General features: G+C 46.4%; 2 protein-coding genes across 2 annotated transcripts; both read left to right on the top strand.

Moving 5' to 3' along the window:
• The first annotated feature begins 1,581 nt into the window (after positions 1-1,581).
• Positions 1,582-8,767, top strand: tmbim4 (transmembrane BAX inhibitor motif containing 4). The gene is made up of 7 exons (XM_068586120.1): positions 1,582-1,776; positions 2,943-3,051; positions 3,238-3,343; positions 3,565-3,598; positions 3,678-3,795; positions 3,898-3,943; positions 5,273-8,767. The coding sequence occupies exons 1-7, from the start codon at positions 1,686-1,688 to the stop codon at positions 5,477-5,479; spliced, it is 711 nt and encodes a 236-aa protein (XP_068442221.1). The 5' UTR covers positions 1,582-1,685; the 3' UTR covers positions 5,480-8,767.
• Positions 8,768-9,733: 966 nt separating this feature from the next.
• On the top strand, positions 9,734-22,504 carry lemd3 (LEM domain containing 3). The gene is made up of 13 exons (XM_068586451.1): positions 9,734-11,117; positions 12,895-12,935; positions 13,786-13,855; positions 14,290-14,363; positions 14,812-14,891; positions 14,996-15,141; positions 16,644-16,745; positions 17,642-17,744; positions 17,983-18,161; positions 18,988-19,069; positions 19,158-19,263; positions 19,337-19,415; positions 20,545-22,504. Exons 1-13 carry the CDS (start codon positions 9,779-9,781, stop codon positions 20,721-20,723), a joined length of 2,580 nt encoding a protein of 859 aa, XP_068442552.1. The 5' UTR covers positions 9,734-9,778; the 3' UTR covers positions 20,724-22,504.
• The last annotated feature ends 421 nt before the right edge of the window (positions 22,505-22,925 follow it).

The raw sequence follows: 22,925 nt of genomic DNA, 5'->3' as shown, positions 1-22,925 counted from the left end.
CCAGACCCACGACAAGAGGGTCATCCAGACCCACAACAAGGCATCCAGACCCATGACAGGAGGGTCATTTAGACCCACAACAAGGCATCCAGACCCACGCCAAGAGGGGCATCCAGACCCACAACAAGGCATCCAGACCCATGACAGGAGGAGCATCCAGACCCAGGATAAGAGGGTCATCCAGACCCACAATATGGCATCCAGACCTACGACAAGAGGGTCATCCCGACCCACAACAAGGCATCCAGACCCACGACAAGGCATCTAGACCCAGGATAAATTGGGCTGCCAGGCTTCACATGCTAAAAGAGCTCCACCACCATACCACACATGGCGAGACACAGCCTTCATAGTGTCCAGCCCCTTGTCTCTTTGTAGCTATTACCAGTCTCTGTGTTTTAGTTTGTCTGTCTGTGGTCATTTTCTGCCTTTTTGTTGTTGTTTTGTGTCTCTTTGTACTCGTGACCAGTCCCTCTGTGTTTTAAATCGGTGTCTCTTTGTCGTTGTGACTCTTTGCATCTGTTTTGCATCTCTTTGTCGTTGATATATGTTTCTTTGTGGTCATTCGAAGTCTCTTTCTGGTTGACGCGTGTCTCTTTGTGTGTCTCACAAATTTGATTACATCATCATTTCCCTAACTTGCATCTTTTCCTTTGTGAGCGAGGATGCAGTTAAGTCACCTGGGATGTAGGACAAGGCCCAGGGGCCTCTGACACTTGGGGCCCCTAGGCCAGGCCGTTGTTCCTGTGATTTAATGGTGTTGTATATTAACTATGCTGATTTGTGGTCAGAAGCAATAACTTGCCCCCAATGTTTCGTAGTAAGAAGTATTTAACATTTGTTCCACATCTTGTTAATGTATTTTAATGTTTATTTTGTACATGTAATGTTGTCTGTATGTTGAGTTGACCTATTTGAATATGTGTAACTTCTGTCCTTTCTGGGTTTTTTTTTGCCCTCCTAAACTTAAAACGTTTGACAACAGCAATGGAAGAAGTTCACGCCCTAGTTCTGTGATCTGCCTCCGAGATGCAGCCCAATGACCGGCTCTGGGCCCAGATCGAGGTCTACCTCAGTCCAATTTCCTGACTTTAAATGGCTGATGATGAATGCGTGAGAGACATGTGACAGCTCATGCTTTGAGCATGTCAAACCTGTTCTTGGCAGCTTTCTCAATGTGCTTTTATGATTTTGGATTTTCCCTGCCAGCGTGGAAGTCAGCTATAATCCTTCACTGGCCCTCAATGAGTAAAGAGAAAGCGATATTCAGCTTCCCTCGCCGAATTTTAAAACAGAAAGTTGTTTTTTTTCTGCATATTATGTGAACTGTTCTGTTTACTTTAAATACACAAGGGTAGTGTAAATGACTCCTGCTTTTGTTGTGATCATTCATGATGTACTCTGCATATCCCATTGTACATAATCAATATCGGGTTTTTGTTTGTTTCTCTGGCCCACACTCAAAATAATATAATCTGTAATACAACACGAGGGTTGTCGCTCCATAAAGCCCAGAATAAAAAAGTAGAAGAGAGAGCGAGGGGGTGTACTCCGCTTGCCGACGTCACGTCCGGCTTTGGTCACGAGCGCCGCCGCCCCCCCCTCGCGCCAGTGTTTCTGTAGTCTTGTGAAGCCGCAGTAAACAAGCGCTCCCTTCTCTCGCGGGCTGAGGACGCGTCTGCACCATGAGTACTGACAAATACCCCAGGTCGTCCATCGAAGACGACTTCAACTATGGCACGAACGTCGCGACAGCCAGCATCCAGATACGGATGGGTGAGTGTCGTAACGTCTGTGTCGTAGTGTTGACAGCACCTAGCACGTCAGCTACCGCCAGTTAACGGCAGCTACGTGTCTTGCTATTCTCAACAGCTGCCGTAACTACGACAACAGCGCTTTCGGTCGAAAGTCTCCAGTTTACAGGGCCGCTTGTTAACCCGTAACACCTGCAGGAGCGCGCGTTACTGTACTGTTCAAGCTAGCTATGGCTAGCTATAGCTGGCAGCCATTCATACCAGAAGCTGGTTAAAATAACGTCAGCATCTGCTTCACCTTTCCAGCGTCTAGATTGTTAGCATTGTGATGACGTCACCTGTGGTTATGGTTAGACATACGTCACGCTCCTTCCCGGATGTTGTTGTGTTGAAGTAGCACTGTACCGCTCACTGTTCAGAAACCACTGGTATCTTCTCAATTAAATGTATTTTGTATAGCCCGAAGTCACACATTACAAATGATCCTCAATTATCGTCAAATAATAGCAAGAGGTGTCAGGGTTAGGACCAGGAAGGAAGGAGGCAGGAGACAGGAGACAGGAGACAGGAAAAAGTAGGCAGGAGACAGGAGGAAGTAGGTAGGAGGCAGGAGACAGGAGGAAGTAGGCAGGAGACAGGAGGAAGTAGGAAGGAGGCAGGAGACAGGAGGAAGGGAATAGGAGGAAGGGAATAGGAGGAAGAGAATAGGAGGAAGGGAATAGGAGGAAGGGAATAGGAGGAAGGAGACAGGAGACAAGAAGCAGGTGACAGAAGACAGGAGGCAGGAGGCAGGACTGGAAAACAGAAGCGGCTGTACAGTTTTCCAGGTTGGAAGTGAAAGACGAAGTACAAGACTTTCGACTGAGTTACATTTTAATTTAGGTTCATGATGTATTATTAGGCTTGTGACTGTGATTGTCTGATAATTAATTTACTAATTCAGCTTTGAAAAAACACAGATCTAATATTTAGGAGTCCACATGTAATCATCCTATTTTGTTGCACCGTTGCGTTGATGTTTTTTTGTGTAACTCCTCTTCTGGTTACATGTGATGTAATGAACTGAAGCGGGGACAGACGTGTCTCTCTAGAGTTTTGGGTGTTTCTCACATCGGGGGTCGGAGGTCTCTGGTTAGAAGCAATGTGTAGAATCCAGCATATGACTCCATCGTTGTCTCTGGGGATCAGACTTCCTGAGGAAGGTGTACAGTCTGCTGAGCGTGCAGATTGTTCTGACCACAGCCACCTCCGCCCTCTTCATGTTCTCCCAAACCATCAAGGAGTTTGTCCATGCCAGGTGAAGTATTCCTTTAAAGTTGTGCATCCACTGAATAACAGTTGTGCTGCATGTGTCATGGATGTTGGACCCTTTGTGTATGAATGTATGTTTCAATAGTCCTCATTTGACTGTTATTGATCATCCTGTATTTACCGTTGGATGGATTTCTGGCACATCTTTTATGTGATCTGGTTCCCTCCCCAGTCCTGCTGTGGTCCTGGTGTCGGCTCTGGGCTCTCTGGTGGTTCTGGTGGCTCTGGCTGTGTACAGGCACCAGCATCCTGTCAACCTCTACCTGCTGCTCGTGTTTGTAAGCTTGTTTTGTTGTTCTGTCTCCAGTCTGTCATGTAGAAAGTAATCTAATCTCACTGGTTCAGCGTGCGAGCGCTCCGTTTGGAGCAGTAGTGTACGTCCTACCCGCTCTCGCATTTAGTTTTAATTCCATATGTACTGGTTCCATGAGAGCTGCTCTGTGACTGTAGTCTGTACTGTAGCGTGGTAGAACAGTCACTAATTGTGTCTTGTTTTCAGACTCTGCTGGAAGCAATTTCTGTGGCCACAGCTTGTAAGTGTTCTCCTTTTAGACGTTCAGCTTCCCTCCTTTGAGCCCGTTTGCAGATTAACCAGAGTCGTTTCTCTCGCAGTGACCTTCTACGAATACTCCACCGTACTGCAAGCCTTGTTCCTGACCTGTGCCGTGTTCGCTGGACTGACCGTCTACACGTTCCAGTCCAAGAGAGACTTCAGTAAACTGGGAGCAGGGTGAGTGCGTCATGGTGTGTCAGGGTTTTTAAATTAGTGCTGCTACCTCCCTCCTCCAGAGGGCGCCACTTTCCCACTCACTGACCTGTTCTGTGCTTCCAGACTGTTCGCCTGCCTGTGGATCCTCCTCATCGCAGGCTGCATGAGGGTAAGTAGGTTCGTTGGAGATGAGCCAGTTCTGCGCAGAATCGATTGACGCGCAATGCATGCTGGGTAGATAGGTGTCCGCCTTGCTCTGACGTCATGCACACGTGGTCAACGATAATCTCACAAGAGCGAGGCACTACAGGTTTCAGAGCCAGGCGCTGCAGCTGCTCTCCACCGACTGCGTGGCCCAGTGCATGATGGGAAACGCCTGCTGTCTCCACATCAGAGAGCTGATTGGCTCTTAGATCTGACAGCAAACACCACGTGTTGTAGAAACATCTTATATGTGTAGTTGGAATACCTAACGCTCGATTGTTGACTATTAGTCTCAAGTTTAATATAAAAACATATTTTGTGTGGTTTATAATACAAAATTGTATGTATACAACACATCAAAACCAGTCGTAATGTATTTCACAGGCAGACATAAAAACAACAAAGGATGGAGATACACACACATTTCTACATGAATATATATTTATAATCACATATGAGTCCAAATCTGTAAACTACAAGTAGACTACAGATCGTAACCAACAGGAAGTCATTTATTTGTGACTTCCTGTGTGTACTTTGAAGGCAGCTGAAACCTGTCCCACTTGGTCTCTGTTCTTCTGTAAAGCCTCGGCTGCTCTGTGACTCCAGGAGAGAAGCCTCTCTGAGCGAGCCTGGTGGTGCAGGTTCCTGTGAGAGGAACAGACCGTGAGCCTCATGGCAGACACAGCACACAGCGAGGAAGAGAAGTTATCACATCGTCTTGTTCATCCAGCACAGCTCATGGAAATATCCGGGAGAACTTTTTTTGTTACTCCCAGCGCAGCAACTAAAAGATTCTCATTTAAAAGAATGAGGAATATCCAATAAAAAAAAAGATAAAAAAAATAGCTAACTGTGCAAATAGAGAAGATTGATATAGCACCTGCCAGAGAGCAGGACAGAAGTGTGAGGATATGTAATATGAACAAAGCAGGAGGAGCAGTTCTCGCTGCTCTGTCCTGCACGGTGTGAACTAAACACTCTGCAGCTCCTCCTGCAGCTCTACACCTTTGAGGCGCGTCGTCTCTCCGGCAGTTCAGACTCCTCACACTGCAGGTGAAGTCGTGTTAGATTGCTCGTTGTTCTTCCAGGTAGGCAGCGTTCAACTTGAAAGAACGTAGGACGTGACGAATGATGTTGATAACTCAGGATTGTCCACATACGTGAGACCGCTCGGTGCCGATCCGTGTCTTGAGGTAGCTCCTCCTCTCGCAGGCCTCCGCTGGGTCCCACCACACACCATACGGAGAAGCCTTTAGTCTCACCCTAATGCTGACGCTTCTCCTCCCTGCAGTTCTTCTTCAACAGCGACTCCGCGGAGCTGCTCATGTCTGGAGCGGGGGCCCTGGTCTTCTGTGGCTTCATCATCTACGACACCCACCTGCTGATGAAGCAGCTTTCGCCCGAGGAGCACATCCTGGCCTCCATCAATCTCTACCTGGACATCGTCAACCTCTTCCTGCACATCCTGCGTCTCCTGGATTCCATGAAGAAGCACTGAGCCGCTGCGCTCGGCTCACTGGACCCCAGACACCTTGTGTTCATGTGAGCTGAGCACACTGGAGGTTTGAGAGAGCACGCTGCGTGCTGGGCGAACTCTCCACAGGTGTTGCTTGTTGTATGAAGTGAATTGGATGAATATCAGTGCTGTTTGGTTTGTCTGAAAGCAAAGCGTACTCACGGCATCATGAACCGGCTCGCTGCCTGGAGGTACAGCACAGGTTTAACATAGAGCCCACTAGCCCCCCGCTGTGTTCAATAGCTTATTCTAAACGCATACTCAGCACCTGTGACCCTCGGCTGCAATAGTTTTATCTTCTGATCACTGAGCTAAAACTCCTGCAGTCTCTCGAGTCCTGATGTAATAACGTAACGAGTCCTGATGTAATAACGTAACGAGTCCTGATGTAATAACATAACGAGTCCTGATGTGATAACGTAACGAGTCCTGATGTGATAACATAACGAGTCCTGATGTGATAACATAACGAGTCCTGATGTGATAACATAACGAGTCATGATGTGATAACATAACGAGTCCTGATGTGATAACATAACGAGTCCTGATGTGATAACATAACGAGTCCTGATGTGATAACATAACGAGTCATGATGTAATAACATAACGAGTCCTGATGTGATAACATAACGAGTCCTGCTAAACATCTTGGCTTCATGAAGCGGTGGCGGCGGGTGGAATGTATTTTTGGTATGGCCATTTAATCAATTTCAGCAAACATCCCCATATGATTCAATGCAAAAAAGCTGTCACGCATTACTATTTGAGTTAAATATTTAACACTTTGACATAATAAGGACATGTTATTAATACTATTCAGTGTGTGTGTATATATCTATATAGATATATATCTATATCTATATAGATATATATCTATATAGATATAGATATCTATATAGATATCTATATAGATATATATCGTGTCGCATAACCCTCTGAAAGATAGCTTTTCAGTGATGATTTCAAATTTTCAATTTGACTCCTGAGTCCTCCAGGACTCAGGAGTCAGTCCCGTCAAAAACTTTGCACAAGCAATTGTTTTGGATAAAATGTGCCTGTTTTATCCACCTCATTGTGTTTCTGTAACGCAGTCCTGCGTCCGTAGTGACGTTGACTTAGCTTGACTGAGTTATCCATGCGTGTTCTCATGTTTTCTTAATTTTTCCGACAAATTCTTCATGTCCCATAATCCTGTAGCTGTCATGCTCAATCAGTGATTTAAAAAAAAAAAAGCAAGCATAGAAAGTAAAATACGGTGTTAGCACGACTGCATCCAGCAGCTATCTTAGCCACACCCTCCTGTTAGCTTAGCAGCTAGCTTAGCCACACCGTCCTGTTAGCTTTTCCGTCTCCACAGAAGCTGCTTCTTTTCAGCCAGTCTGTTGTGTTATGGAGACGTCCGGCTGATCTGAGACCAGCTGTTTTATTTGGAGTTTCTCCACCAAAGTTCTTCTCTCAAACGGTTGTTGGAGGAGAGATTATACCGAGTCAGCGTTTGGTTTTCTGTGAAGAGCGGTGCTCCACTCGCGCTCGATGCTGTCATATTGTTAAAGTGGGCGGCGCCGCCTGTCTGCCCTGACGAGAGCGAGGGACTGGGATGAGCAGTCTGGGGCCAACCTGGGGCCCGCCCTCCCGGAAGTCTTTTCTAGGGCGCTAATTGGATAAATCATCCATCCATCCATGTCTTTCATTTATTTATTTGATCGGTGATTGGCTGAACTGCTTCTAACACGCCTTTTTTGGGCCAAATGGATCTAGCCCCACGACGTGCACGAGCAGCAGAGACGTGCATTAGCAGAGGAGAGAAGCAGGAAAAGCAGATATTTTGCGCAGATATCCTATTTTACAAATATTACCGTGTATATTCCATAGCTCAACAACACAAATATTGACCTTTTTTTTGGTGGCTCAGGGTGGGTGGGGCCGTGGCTCTCTATTGGCCAGCTGCCACTGTCATGAAGGTTGGAACATTCAGGAGGTTTTGTTCTCCCCTTTTTAGGTATCAAAAGCCAGTCATGGTTTCTTCCCGTGAGATGGTCTGTGATGCGGGGCCCTTTGTCTGTGTGTGGATGACATGTCACCTTTACGGTCCAGTCAAAGCAGAAGGACTTGATTTAAATCCATCTTGTAGCTGTAAAGCGCTCAAATATTCCATTTCACTGAGGAAGATAAAGAACCGAGACTTTAACAGCATCACAAACTACATCCTCCTGCATTCATCTGTTTTAACACAAACCCAACATTATAACAACAAAAGAGGCATTTAATGCAGCCCTTCATCTCTGGGGTACCTAATAAATTTATTTATAACCTAATGTTTATATATAAGTGCAAGTTTATAAAAGCAGAAGCTAGTTGGTTAACAGGGACCTGCAGCTTTCAAAGTATATTTTTCCAGCAGTATCTCTTATTGGGGTTTCACATCGATCATTCCACTAATTAACTCTCAAACTGAATTCATGTTGAATGTCTTCAATGTGGTTTGTATTGCATCCGTCTCACTGCCTTCATGATGCACGACAGCCGAAGTGCATCATGAGCTTATTGCTGTGTGTGAGTGAACATATTGGTGTAAATCTATCTTTGTAAAGTTTGCTACTGCAGTTAATGAAGAGTGGTATGGAAGGGCTTAGTAACACATTGTGACGCTAGCGTGATCTGAGGCATCGGGATACGGTTACATGTTATGAAAATACTTGCTTCACCTGCTATTGAATGATTCCGTGCATAGAGCACACTGCATGTTGTCGGACTGCATGTCTTATAAGGAACGAAGTCATTGTGTTGATTATGGGTTAGGATCGATTTCCTCTTATTTGCTGTAAACTCTGTTAAATATTCTTTATGGAGCTATCCATCATGTGAAAATAAATATTGCAATATTTTATGAATGGGAAATGTAACAGCTTCTGGACGTGCGGGTCTATTTCTTCTTCTTTTTGTGTTTGTTGGTCATTTTGTCCTGCTGCCGCACAACAGCAGAAACTAAGAATCCTGTCTTTCCTTTTTCTGAATGAATCTGATCTAAAGAGGTAGAAGATGTTTTAAAAAATATGAACTCCTGACTGAAAGATGGGAACGCTTTCTGTTGATCCCTATCGTCTACGTACACAGCGCGTATGTGACAATACACAAGTACAACAAGTGAGTATCTGGGAGACGACCCCAGAGAAGTATGAGATTAATGTTCAGGAACTGCTTCTCAGAGGCTGCTGGGGTTGAGGGGGAGGGCTGTTGCACACCGGCAGGGTTAGGGTTTGGCTTGAATGAATGAATGAATATATATATATATATATATATATATATATATATATATATATATATATATATATATATATATATATATATATATATATATATATATATATATATATATATATATATATATATATATATATTCATTCTAGCTTAGCAAAATAAAATATAAAAACAGGGATGAAAGATAGACAAACTTAAAATGAATGAATATATATATATATATATATATATATATATATATATATATATATATATATATATATATATTCATTCATTTTAAGTTTGTCTATCTTTCATCCCTGTTTTTATATTTTATTTTGTATGTTTAGTTTATTCAATTTGGTGTCTGTAAAGTGTTGTAAACTGACAACACATTTCCCCTTGGAGATTAATAAAGTCTCTATCCATCGGTCTGTGACATCAACATGTAACATCAACGAGTACAGACAGAAAGAAATAACACATTGCCGTATTTTAATGTTGTAATGAGTCAAAACATAAAAAAGGGTGCAGAAAACTTCTATAACAGCACAATTGTAATTGCACATGTATTATTAATATGCTCAACTGACTCAGTTTTATTTTACAAATACAATAATGAATACCTTAATAGAAAGGTTGTCTTTATGAATGTGAAGTTAACAGGCTGTTGTATTTTCTACTTCTTGTTTTCGTAATATAGAATAATATCTCTAGCTTCCAAAATTGTATGGTTTGTTTGTTTGGCAAAACAATTCTCAATTTCTCTCCCAAACAGTGTAGTATATGAATATTCATAAAGTAAATCATTTATTGTATTTTCTCATATTTGTTGAGGACATCTATATATCTCGAAATGTAAGACTTGGTGCGATACGTTCTGTGTGTGTACTGGGAAGGTTGTATCACTGAGAAACCCCTAAGAACCAGTGAAGCTCTCATTCAACAGCTGGCTTTTTGATCCTGAACGCAGCACAGTTGGTCTACTACCGCTTCACCGACGTCATTTCCGCTACACTACCATCTCCGAGAGTTTTGTCCAAGATGGCGTCAACGCAGTTATCGGATGAGGAGCTTTTCTCCGAATTAAAGCTGTTTGGTTTCACTCCAGGCCCGGTTACCGAAAACACCCGCCCCGTATATTTGAAGAAATTGAAGAAGCTTCGCGAAGAGCAGCAGCAGCGGGGCTCCAGGCCCGGCAAAGCCCGGAGCAGCGGGGCTATCAACAGCACCGCTGGCGGAGGCAACACGGCGGGATCCAGGCCAGCCAGCCATGACGTCACGCACCTGAGCTCGGGCAGGAGACCGGGCAGGAAGTCCTCCGTCCTCGGCTTCAGTTCCGACGAATCTGACGCCGAAACTCCACTGAAAAGAAAAGGCCTCAATCACAGCAGTAAGGCAGACCGAAGCTCAGGTTTCCCACAGCAACCGAAGTTAAGGCCCGTTACGACACCGAGAGCGGCTAGCAAGAGTCCTTACGGCGCGGCGGGTGCGCTGAAGAGCAACACTTCTTCCCCAGGTCCGGGCGGGCAGAGAAGTGTCTCGTTGGGCTGGGGAGTTCGTGCCAGAGCCAGCCCCGAGGCGGAAGGGAGGGATTACGACGACTCGGGGGACGAGGAAGACTATGAGGGGGAACCGGAGAAGAACTCTCGCTCTTTAAATGGCTGCGGGGCGTCTCATTTAAACACTAGCAAGCTAGCTGCGGATTACTCAGACTCGGACGAGGAGGAGGTTGTGGGCCTAAGTGCCGGAGAGCAGCAACGGGATAGGTCGGAGTCGAGACGGAGCCACCCGAGAGCGGGGTTTCCTTCCCACGGAGTGGGCCGAGGGTCCCAGGCGGGAGGGGCAGCTGGACAGGTTAACCCGCCCGATAGTCTCAATATGTCGGGGAGCCGGAGGGAGGAGGGGGAGGAAGACGAGGTGAAGAGAAGGGACTCGGACCCGTCGGGAGGCTTTCGCAGCCACAACTTCCCCAGGAAATCCATCTACGTGTCCCTCGCCGAGAACCACGGAGGAGAGGCCGGCCACAACAACCACGTCGACGGCGAGGACGGAGCCTCCAGGAGCGGCAGCCGGTTCGCCATCGGGCTGAGACCGCGCTTCTCCAAATACAGCAGCCTGTCCCAGACCTACAGGAGCAACCACTCCAACCACACCGCCCCCCACCACGCGTACAGCCAGGCGCTGCTGAAGCAGAAGCTGTCGGTCCCGGAGGACGAGCTGCTCCAGCAGTTCAAGCGGGAGGAGGTGGCCTCCTCTGGGAGCTTCAGCGCGCACTACCTGTCCATGTTCCTGCTCACGGCGGCCTGCCTCTTCTTCCTGCTGCTGGGCCTCGTGTACCTCAGGATGAGAGGCTCTGGGTCCTCGGAGGTGGATGGAGTCAGTAAGTCTTTCCCTCAGTGCAAAGTGCGCCTCCTTCAACGGTTTCGAGCATGAACGCTTGTGACACCGCTAACCCAGGACATGTCAACAGAGCTGATGTGGAGCTCAAGCTTAATGAGCTTCACGACAATAATCGGATTTATTTCTTGACAAATGCCAAAATATAATAGTTGAGGATATCAAAGTACCTCTCAGGCAGCAGTGGCGGGGGAAACATTTCAATATTATAATTTATCATCTTTCAATGGGGTCATATCGTGATGCACATTCAGAGATAGCTTGATTCACAGCTGTCATCTACATTTCTAGAAACGAGCACACGCTTAGCCAACTCTTTCAGAGATCTGAATAGAGAAGTCTGCTTATGGGAACACCCCAGTGTACTTAAACCCAACTAGTGTCTTTATTTGAATACTGTCTGTGTTTATGCCTGAGAACAGAATCAAGGCTGCTCCATTTTAATCAATTAGTTTTCTGTATAGTTTCACTTAAGCATATCTGTGGTTGGCACTAACGTCTTAGCGCTATCTCTGATCATTAAAGCATGCAATATTCGTAGTTAACCAACTATATTGTAGGGACACTGTTCAGCTAACCCCCATGGCTTCAACGTCCAGGAACCAGTTCCTCATCAAACCTGGAGCACAGCTGAGTGTTTTAAATCCATCCCTCATGCGGATGTAATCGCTAGATTGTCTTTGTAATAGACAGAGCCAGCGATCTGCCAGTAGCTTCATCTATCTTCCTTTAAAGCTGTGGTGTGGCACTTTTACACACACACGATACAGTTGCATTCAGTGCCTCGCCAATCGAGTTCAGGCAATGCTGATTGAGCCTGCCAGGTAAAGCTCTCTGTGTTTCGACATAAACCCGAGTTATGGCGTCTGGCGACATTGCTGTGTTGGAAACACCAGAAGAATGCTGATTGCTCTCAGACCAAGCACCTTATTTCTCCAATAAAGTCGCATGGCCTATTCAAGCTCTCTGATTGGTTACATGGTCTGTCAGTCTACCCCCAATCCAACAGCAGATACAGCTGGGAGGATGACAGAAGCCATCGTGTCTAGGAAATGTCTGGATTTAAAATTAACTGCGTTCAGAAGGATTAAAGTCCAAAAAAGAAAGTGATCGGGGGCGAAACACTACTGACGGGGTAGATGTGGCGAGCAAGCAACATTTCTGCACTCCATCTGCAAGAACTGTTGGCACCAACCCAAACCCCTCACTGTAGACGTGTGTTTTCTGATCAGGCAAGTCGTCTTCCTGAGCAGTCCTCAGGCAGTGGCCATGTCCTGAGTGATCCATGACAATAACAAAAGTGTCAATCCACAGTAATAATGCTAACATCATTTAAAAAAAGGATCTTTTCTGATTGTGAATCGCATCACAAATCACAAACATGTTGTTTCAGTGCAGACAGGAAATCAACATAAACAAGGAACGCAGGTTTAAACTTTATAACGTGTTTGATTTTCATCATAACAGTCGGCATCATGAACATATCTTTAACCCAGAGAAAAAGACTGGCCTCTGCACTCCATCCAGTAGAATTGAGCCCAGTGAGTCTGTGACTGTGATTCCGGTCAGTGCAGTGAGATGTGGGTGAGTCTCATGTACAGACACTGACTCACTCGCTAAGTGATGTCCTCACATTCCACAGTCTCCAAACGAGCCGGCTCATTGTAAAAGATGGAGTTTTCCTCCTCCTGGTTTGTGCGTTTGTTTTACAGTGTTTCTAGCGAGCATGCTGACGTTTCTGTGTCTCCCCTCTTCTGCAGTTAAGAGCCACCCTTTTGGCAGCAACTTTGACTCTTCTTACGTAAGTAGATATTTCCTTATTAACATTCTTATTGTTTTTTTTAAAATTATTTTGTGGAGAGAAAAACAACATTGCTTTATTATTGTATGCAACACGAGGATGAGGACGGACGGCTGCTCCGCACACATAGGAAACGGATCCGTTCTGCACATTGGTGTCTGCACAGTGGTGTTCTGCACATTGGTGTTCTGCACATTGGTGTCTGCACAGTGGTGTTCTGCACATTGGTGTTCTGCACATTGGTGTCTGCACATTGGTGTTCTGCACATTGGTGTTCTGCACATTGGTGTTCTGCACATTGGTGTCTGCACATTGGTGTTCTGCACATTGGTGTTCTGCACATTGGTGTTCTGCGTGTTGGTCACATATTGTGATGAAGTGTTTGCTCCTGTTACTTGTGAGGCCTGCATTGAGTTTGAAACCTTCAGGTCTCAGCATCTCTGAAGTCACGTGCAGCCTCCCTTTGGTTAAAGAGACAAGCGTCTCCGGCAGGTCACTACTGTTCATCTGGTTGTAAGCTGATGACCATGAAGGAGTCTTCTGTGTGGCGTATATGCTGTGCAGCAGCGTGTGCTCGCTAACAGCGTGTGATGGAAGAGACAACCCCTAAAACCACAACGGTGTTTCTGTAGTTCCAGCAAAGTCTTTTCTAATTGGTCGAGTCATGTTATGAAATGTCTGTCAAATGAAGTATTAACGTTTCTGATACATATTTCTACAAATACATGTACGGATGGAACTCTCTTTCTGCAGATACTCAATGTTTGCAATGACTTGTGGTTTTCAGTGTGAACCTCCACTGTGCCGTTCTGTTGGTAGTGTGTATCCACTGAGTGTCTCTTGTCTGCAGGACAAGGAGACCAAGGACCTGATCCTGAAGCTGCTGCTCAACCTACATGACCACCTGGCCAACGTCGCTGGTAACTATGAGCTCTGACTGGCTGCCGTCGAGCAGAGTGCAGGAACAAGACCTGCTCTGTTGGGCCGTGTGTAGCCGCTGTGGGTGGACAATGAATAAAACCTGTTTCCACATTCTCACTTTCCATCTGACGGATGATGAAAGCTGAACCATTGTTGCATGGGCCAGAGAGGTCCTCAGTCAGACAGCTCTGTTCTCCAGCAGCTTTTAATGCTGTCATAAAAATAATTGGGTAATGGACTGACACCCAAGAGATGATATCTTAATAAATTTTAATCCAAATCACGTCCTCTAGAACGATCCATTACAGTGCTTTACAGTCTGTGATGTAACCTGTGAGTCAGTCTCCTGGTGCCTGACCTGTGATCAGGGGTACTGGTCAGTGAAGACATGTTGTCTTGATACCGCGCTGATGGCTTGCTCTTGTGGTTTCAGGCCAGCACGACTGTGGAGACCAGCAGTATCCCAACAGGAGCCTGTCCATGAAGGAGGCCTCTGCGTATCTCCTGGTACGTCCTCACATCAACCCCTTGCTGGTTCCACAAGACTGGAGAGTTCGGCAGCACAGTGAGGCTGATCACGGGATGTTAGAAGTCAAACCGATATCTGTTTATAGTGCTGTGAAAACCACTTTCATCACCAAAAACAACATTTGTCAACAGATGTCAGTGATGGCTTACCTTCCCAATGCTATTTGTTACTGAATAGAGCTTGATTGCATTACAATGTAACACAACATGAGCCGTTAGCTCCGTTATTTAGCCAAGCAGGACTGTGCTGCTAACAGCTAACGTTAACTAGCCGCCCTGCAGATTTTCACACAGGTTTGTTCACAGTGTAGCGTTATCACAGAAGAAACAGGCTGCACGGCAGTGTTACGCCACAGGTGTGTATCAGAACCAGAGCCATTTATTTGGCAATACTTGGCTAATAAATGTCTCTGTGTCTTTTGTTCAGACTCAGAATGAGAAGTTTGAAGGCTTCATTGAAACGGCTCTGGAGTGGATCATCAGGACGGGCCAGGACGTTGGGATACGGTAACACAAGAAATGCATATTAATATACATATTAATGCTAAACACAAGCCTGTTCTGTGACGGCCTGACTTACTGTGTGTGTGTGTGTGTGTGTGTGTGTGTAGGCTGACTGGGACGGTAGCTGACGATCTTCTGACAGATTTGTCCGAGATTTCCCACCTGGAGTCCACGCATCCTAAGATGCCCTTCACATGCCGCTTCCGAAGAGCCTTCCTCACCGTCATCAGCAGAGTCTTCCTCATTGCAGTCGGTGAGAAATGCTACATAACTGTGTGTGTGTGAGAGACATGACCATGGAGCCCACACGGTCACTCACTGCACTGTGATAGAAATGTAATGCGGGAAACAAAACTTGAGGAGAGAATTTGGAGAGCGGCAGACAGAGGGTCTACAATATGAACGTGACGGATGGATCAGGATGAAAACAGGTGTAAAGATGGAAGCTGAAGCTACAGGCCCCGGTATGAAAGCATACAAGTGAAGCTCACCTGGACAGAACAGTGTTCCTGTAAAGCCACTTCATCTTCATTCTCTTTCACTCGCTAGCATAGCAGAGAAGGGCTAACTCTAGGTAATGACGTGCTGACATACTGTGCTAATGTTAGCTCTGCAGGTTTTAATTTTGAAATGGAATTTTAGAAACATATATATCTCCTTCCCTCCGAGAGAGGAGCATCTCTGGCGCAACGTTTAACCAGCATGAGCCTGCAGCCCGGAGGACTCAGAGCAGTTCCAGTGATGAGTGACCATCCTGTTACACTCTGACCCCAACAGATTCAAGCAGCAGAGATGAGGACCAGTGTTGACCAATACAGCATATTGTCTTTTGTTTATTCCAAAACAATTTACATTTTCTACTGTAAAAGAAAAAAGAATGCAATCCGGCTCGTGTGCCTTTCCCCTGAATATGTGAGAAGTGTAATGGTCAAACGTTTAAATGTTGTCCTTTTACTCTTACAGTTATCTATAGTGATCAAATTGAGTCAAATCGTTTTGAAATCAAAGATTGTATTAAAAGCTGCTTAAAGCTATCCATCCATTATCTTAACGGCTTATCCTCATTAGGGTCGCGGGGCGCTGGAGCTGATCCCAGCTGTCAAGGGGTGAAGGCAGAGTTCACCTGGACAAGTCTCCAGTCCATCACAGTAAACACTAGCTTAAAGCTAGTGTTTACTAAATATAGCTTCATGTGGAATGAAATCGTCTTCAAACGAGCCAGAAACGTTGAAGTGTGTGGAACCTCCGTTAGCTAGCTGTTAGCTCCAAGCTGCTAATGTTGCAGCTCTCCTCACATGTAGCACCTTCAGGGAGTGATGCCATCTCAGATATCATGCTGCTACTACAAATGGGATACCGATGGTCAGTAAAGGTTTGTCACACGTTGAGAGATGAAGCTGTGCAATGAATCCACGCTTCACATGCATTCTGAAAGGCGTGGGGGAGTCATGGTTACACCACTAAATCCACCACGTGCAGTGTGAACAGTGTTGTTGAGGTACTTGCTTAAGAGAAGCATCCTCTGGGCCTTTCACACAGAGAGCAGAGGCTCTATCTGTGTGTGCAGCGTGGTCTGTATCTGTGTGTGCAGCGTGGTCTGTATCTGTGTGTGCAGCGTGGTCTGTATCTGTGTGTGCAGCGTGGTCTGTATCTGTGTGTGCAGCGTGGTCTGTATCTGTGTGTGCAGCGTGGTCTGTATCTGTGTGTGCAGCGTGGTCTGTATCTGTGTGTGACGTGTGTGTCTCTGGTCTGCAGCGGCGGGCTGTGTGTGGAGCGTGGTCTGCTACATGAAGTATCGCTGGAGGAGAGAGGAGGAGGAGACCAGGCAGATGTACGACATGGTGGAGAGGATCATCGGTAAGGAACGCTTTCCCTCTCAGAGATTAACAACCATCAATGCATCAGCACCAAGCAGGAAACCACAGAGCCGTAGTCTTGTTCAGGTGGGACGGGTCTTTGGAGCGGCCACAGAGCAGTGCTGTACGTCAGCTGCTCAGCACTATGGTTACATGTATTCCAGTCATTCATCAATAATCAACACTTTGCAACCTATTTAAATGTTGAAAGGGCGTAGAACATGATGGAAGTATATGAAGCCATTCTAATGCTCACTTCCGTCTTGTAAGTTCAGCCATTTTTGAGTTGCTTAATTGACAACTTGAGATTTGGTATAGCAAATGCCAAAACCCTTTAGCCCTTTAGGAACACCGTGGAGAAGTCTGGGTCTGTGGTTAGTCTTCAAGGTCACAGCAGTCATTTTAAACAGTGTGAAGCAGCTACTATGAGGACTAACATGACCGGCTTTAGTCATTCCCAGCTCATTTAATTCCACAACTTTTTAGGGATCCAGTATTTTGAAATAATCCAACACACCATTTTTGCAACGAAAAAAACACATTTATGCTGCATGCAAAACAAACTGTCATTCAGAGCGCAGACTCGTGGTACCATAGAACCATTATCACACGTATCTGTAGCCCGTGGGCCCGTAGAGTGGATCCCTCTCCACGCAGCGTCATCCAGCCAAGAGATGTCACATGATGCCTTCACTCCTTACACTGTCCAACTCTCCTGGAGCAGAAGAGGTTATAATGAAGTGCTCGTGCATAGAGACATTACATCTCACACTCAATATATTTATTTGAAGCATACAGTTCTGTACATGTGGAAGTCTGGATGCTGTCTCTCTCTCCAGGGTTTTGTCTGTGTCGTATGTGCTTCAATGATTTCCTCTTAACGCTGTTGGTGTTCAGATGTGTTGAGGAGCCACAGTGAGGCCAGCCAGGAGAACCAGGACCTGCAACCCTACCTGCCCATCCCCCACGTCAGAGACTCCCTGGTTCAGCCTCAGGACCGGTCAGTCCCAGCACCGCTACAGCTTGATCTTTGCTGAATCCAGAGAGTAGCCCTGGGGTGTTGCATATAATACGGGTGTAAAAGGGCCTAAAAGGAGTAATGACACCTAGAATTATGCGGCCAATTTTACCAGAGCAGCCGTTAAGTTGGGGCTGCTTGTGATCCGTGTCTGTTGATGTCAAAAAGACGCAGCTTTGGCTCTGCCAGGTGAGGAAGATGTGTTTGGAATGCTTCACAGGAGGAAGATGAAGAAGGTTTGGGAGCGGGCCGTGAGGTTCCTCTCAGCCAACGAGTCCAGGATTAGAAAAGAGACTCAGAGGATGGGTGGAGCAGACTTCCTGGTGTGGAGGTGGATCCAGCCTTCGCTTACTTGTGACAAGACCTCCTTGATGCCCTCCAAGGTGTGGCAGGGAAAAGGTAACGCACACTTCTCGTGGGACCAGAGACCATTTCAATTGTAGCGATGGGTCTTTCTCAAAGTCCGGATGCTTCCTTGGTGAGAGGGTCCTTCAAAGTCAGGTCCATCGGGGCGAGACCGCTGACTACTTTAATACATACATGGTTGAGGTGAAACGTTGAAAAAACACTTAATTTAGGGTCATTCGGTACATTTTATTTCCAAAATTGGATTTTGCATTCTACAAAACAATTTCCATATTCTAAACAGGCCTTTTAGAAAACACACAGTTATCCTTTAGAAATGTCCAAAACAAACTGCATGATCAGCACTTTACAGCGGGCGTTGTAAACGGGCGTTGAGTCTCCACTGCGGCCTTCTGGGAGAGTTGCAGGCTGTGAGGATGCGTCATGGACACATGCTGCAGCGCTCCCAGGTTGTCTCTGTCTGCGGAGACGCTTCGGTGTCTGGCCATGCCGCCCGAAGGGGAGGTGGCCAGCTGGTCTCATTCCAAGTTACTGTGAGGAGCTTTGAGCCTGAGTTTAATAGGGATGCCTCCACATGACCTCCATGAATAAAGCAGACATCAGAGAGAAGACTCTCGTCCAGGAGCTCCTCGCTGCTGCACCTGAACCTGAGCTGAGTAGCATCAGAGGTTCTGTTGCTCAGAGACACGACCCCTGAAGTCCACGGGGGGCGCCAGAACCAACACAAAAGGAACGTTTAGCTTTTTCTCCTGATGTTTCATAATTCCTTGGACTGTTAACAGCAATCATGGGTCAACGTGTGTCCTGCTAGTTAACGGTTGTTCATAACATCTCTGATTCCCTCGTTCTGTGTCCTCAGCCTTCCCTCTGGACCGGAGGAACTCTCCTCCCAACAGCCTGACTCCATGTCTGAAGATCAGGAACATGTTTGACCCGGTCATGTGAGTCCCGCCCCTCGCTGCTCGCCGGATGCGCTGTCGGGTGACTTTCCACCTCGTGAACCTCCGTGTGTTGACTGTGTGTGTGCAGGGAGGTGGGGGAGAACTGGGACCTGGCCATCCACGAGGCCATCCTGGAGAAGTGCAACGACAACGACGGCATCGTCCACATCGCGGTAGACAAGAACTCCAGAGAGGTACGTCCTGTGAGTGATGTCACACCTCTGCTGGCGGCGCGGTGATGTCACCTGTGCTCTGCTCTCTCCACAGGGCTGTGTCTACGTCAAGTGTCTCTCTGCAGAACACTCAGGGAGAGCCTTCAAGGCCCTGCACGGCTCCTGGTTCGATGGTAAGTCTCAGTAGCCTGAGGAACGAGGGCCTGTGATGGTGAGGCTGTGTTGCTATGGGGACAGGCCAGAAGGTGACTCGCCATCCAGGAAGTCACCAACTGTAGAACCATTACAAACCAGTTCAGAACACGTTGAGACAATTCAACGACTCTAACATGTGTGTTGCCTGAGTTGAGACTGACGAGCACTAGTTCCATAAAAAGAAGCATATGTAGTTTTGGATGACGTATTCAGTGTGATATGACTCCACCTGTGCCACGAGCACTTTACCTCCTGCAGCCGTTTCTCATTAGTTCAAATCCCTCAAATGGACCTTTAGTTCATAAATTCATCATCTCTTCAAAACATTGTTTTTAAATAAGTAATATGTTTGACTGTTTTGTTTATAATTTGGAAGTTTAATTTTGACGTTAACAATGCAACTAAAGTTATTTGCTGGAGGCCCCTCCCAAAGCTAGCGGCTCTCGTGCAGTGAGATGGGGAGGGGTCCCCAGAGGCTGCAGAGGAGGAACAAGTGGTTTTATTAAGGGGTTGTGACACAAAACGTCTCACTGGCTTTCATTGCTGCGTTGGGTAGCGGGCTCGCTCCCTTCTGCTCCTCCTGTGATCCCTGAATCCCACAAACGGGTTGACGGAGAACACGCAGGCGTTCAGGATGTTGCACTCGGTCGACAAGTTCAAACCCTGCTTATGTCTGCAGCTCCACGCGGCCAATCGGCAGCGTTGTTGCCACAAACAGGGTTTGGCTCGGCCTCAGTTGGCTCCCTGCCAGCGCCTTAAAGCTGTGAATGCAGCACAGCTTTAAGACGCCGCTTCGGCCCGACGTCATCAGCCTGAGGCCAGGCTCACTGAAGGTGGACCGGCCTTTTACGCATGCATGCACGCACGCACGCACAGGCACAGGCACAGGCACAGGCACAGGCACACGCACACACACACACCTGTGTTAGTTTGATCTGTGAAGTCAGTCTGAGACGTTCTGAGTCTGGATGGATGCAAAGCCCCAGACATCTGTGTGATGAAGTGCACCGCTCCCTGCTCTTCATCACAGACATGTCCTCTGTGACGAAGAGCAGGGTGCTCTTCGTCACAGTGAGGCTCTGACAGCTCTGTTCTGGCTCCTAACAGGTAAGCTGGTGACCGTGAAGTACCTGCGCCTGGACCGGTACCATCAGCGCTTTCCGCAGGCCCAGGGCTGCAGCGCGCCCCTGAAGGCCTCCAGCCTGCACGCCGGCGGCCCGAGTCCCGCCGGCGCCGCGGCCCGCCCGCAGCACCGCGGCACGGCCAACTCTTCTGGCTTCTCGTGAGGTCGGCGCTCGGCCTCCTCCTCTGTGCCCTCCCAGCATGCAGCGCGGCTGCCGCTCCACCGCTTCACACGGGAAAGACTCCAGTCTCTCGGGAGAGAGCGCCGTCTCTTTGCTTTTGTTTGTTTTCTTTTGTTGTTGTTTTTCTTCCAACACAGGCCGCAAGAAAAGCTGTTCAGCGGCGCAGTGTTAGTTTTCAATAATCTTTGTATTAAAATGTCATGGATTCAAAGAAGGAAGCAAAAGTCCTTGTGGGATATTTAAGATGTCGCCTCTCCTTCCTCCTTCCTCCTCCTCTTCCTCCTCAGTCTGCTAGCCATTTGGGTGCTGTGTGGAAACGGCTGCACGTATCACTACAGCACGTGGGCAGGCGTGGTCTCCCTGCTGTCATCGTTCTGATGACATCACGGAGTCCAGAGGAAGGCGTGGCCGGGCTGTACATAAATGTGAGTGGCACCAGCTTCATCACACATGCGCCGTGTTCCAAACGAAACCTAAAGCTGGCGTTTAGTTTTAGCTTCTCTTGGTTCTTGCTGCTCAGACTCCCGGTGCACCCAGAGGCTCCAGAGCACCGAGACCAGCTGACGCACCTCTGGGTCCCCCCCCTCGTTTTCCCCTTTGGTCTTCTGATTCTTGTAATCCAGCAGCGCTCCAGCCACCTGAAGCTTTCTCCTCTAGTTATTATCCAATATATGGTATTATTATTTCCTATTACGTTTTATTATGTACCTCCCTCAAGCGCGGGGTCATCTTTAGTCCTGATGGAGCTGTGCTGGTCCTCTCTCACCAGAGGTGGTTCATGTCCAGTTTACAAGCTGATGTCTGCTCATGATGACCCTGATGCGGTCACGTGGGTGGTGATCAGATGGGCCTCTGTCCGGGACGCCCCGTCAGCAGACGGGTTCCTGATGGCTCGTGTTGTTACAGCAGCTGAGTTCTCAGAGGAAAACCGCTACAAATCCAGGCGCTCGACAGACGCCATTCCATCTAGTTTTAGTTTTTTAAATGCAGTGAATTGAAAGTGGGAATCAGTATTTGCAGTGTGTGAAGTTGTACAAGTGGTGCACATGTCAATGTTCCAAACCTGCTGCAGCGGTCTGCAGCAAAACAACCCAACTGTGCCTTAATGTGTGCGTCACCGGAGGCGTGCGGAGCGTAGAGGTTAAAGGGCGAGGACGGCTGCCATAGCTGTAGTTTTGTTAGAGTTTGACATCTTCAGATTTGGTATTTTGTAGCAGTTTCCTTTGATATTAAACCAAATGCTTCTCTATTTATTATTATTTTTTTAAATCAGCTGTGGTGATGTACTATTTTAATGTCACTAGACCTGTTTCATATGTGTCATAACTTTCTTTCATTAAGGATGGACCTCACATCTGCTTCCAAACTGTCAGGATGTGTACAGTGACAAAATAAAGTGAACACTTTGCGACAATAAGCCAATTGATATCACTGCAATCTATTTTTGTACGCCTTCGCAGGGTCTGGGTGGAGGTGTTGGTTTGATTCTCCAGCCTTGTGCTTCACCTTTCAATGCATTCTTTCTCCTCTGATGTATTTTAATGTAAACACTGTACATTGATATAACTGTAATATGTACCATTATATGCAGCTTTATTTCCCTGCGTTGTACGTTTGGAGTTACCAGTTTCCTCACCTGCTAGCCGGAGGGGAGCTGGAGGAGGTGTTCAGTACTACAGACATTTAAGAAGATACACATGTTTTAATGTAATTTGTCAATTGTACAAACGGCTCAAATTAAAGGTTTATTAGGAGTTTTTAAATTGTGGTTGATGTGCTGTTGTTTCTGCCAAGAGGAAAAAGATTTTCTACACTGATGAAAAGATCCTCAGTCTTTAAAACTCTTGAGACAATGAGCTCAGACAACTCATCTCCTGATGAGTCTCGTTGGGAAAGTGTCATTATTTTCAGATACTGAGCCTCTTGTGAGTTTCTCCAAGACGTCATAAACGGGCTTGAACACATGTCGCATTTAATTTAATCTCTGAATACACTGCAGTTATTTGTTATGTATATGTTTGTTTATATATATATCTATATATATATCTATATATATATATCTATCTATATATATATCTATATATATATATCTATCTATATATATATATCTATCTATATATATCTATATATATCTATATATATATATATATATATCTTATTCCTATTTTTTAATTTAATTTTTTA

Source organism: Clinocottus analis, unplaced genomic scaffold (assembly GCF_023055335.1).
Source record: "Clinocottus analis isolate CAN_PGR_092001 unplaced genomic scaffold, fCliAna1.0.p SCAF_20, whole genome shotgun sequence".
Lineage (NCBI taxonomy): Eukaryota > Metazoa > Chordata > Actinopteri > Perciformes > Cottidae > Clinocottus > Clinocottus analis.
The sequence above is the reverse complement of the archived record's forward strand: the minus strand, read 5'-3'. Positions and strand labels throughout refer to the sequence as shown.

Excerpts from the sequence above, each read along its gene's own strand:
- lemd3 (XM_068586451.1), top strand. The coding sequence starts at position 9,779 with ATGGCGTCAACGCAGTTATCGGATGAGGAGCTTTTCTCCGAATTAAAG. Across the intron at positions 14,364-14,811 it reads AGGCCTCTGCGTATCTCCTG|ACTCAGAATGAGAAGTTTGA; the intron begins GTACGTCCTCAC and ends TCTTTTGTTCAG. Across the intron at positions 19,416-20,544 it reads GCACGGCTCCTGGTTCGATG|GTAAGCTGGTGACCGTGAAG; the intron begins GTAAGTCTCAGT and ends GGCTCCTAACAG.
- tmbim4 (XM_068586120.1), top strand. The coding sequence starts at position 1,686 with ATGAGTACTGACAAATACCCCAGGTCGTCCATCGAAGACGACTTCAAC. Across the intron at positions 3,052-3,237 it reads AAGGAGTTTGTCCATGCCAG|TCCTGCTGTGGTCCTGGTGT; the intron begins GTGAAGTATTCC and ends TTCCCTCCCCAG. Across the intron at positions 3,599-3,677 it reads AATTTCTGTGGCCACAGCTT|TGACCTTCTACGAATACTCC; the intron begins GTAAGTGTTCTC and ends TTTCTCTCGCAG.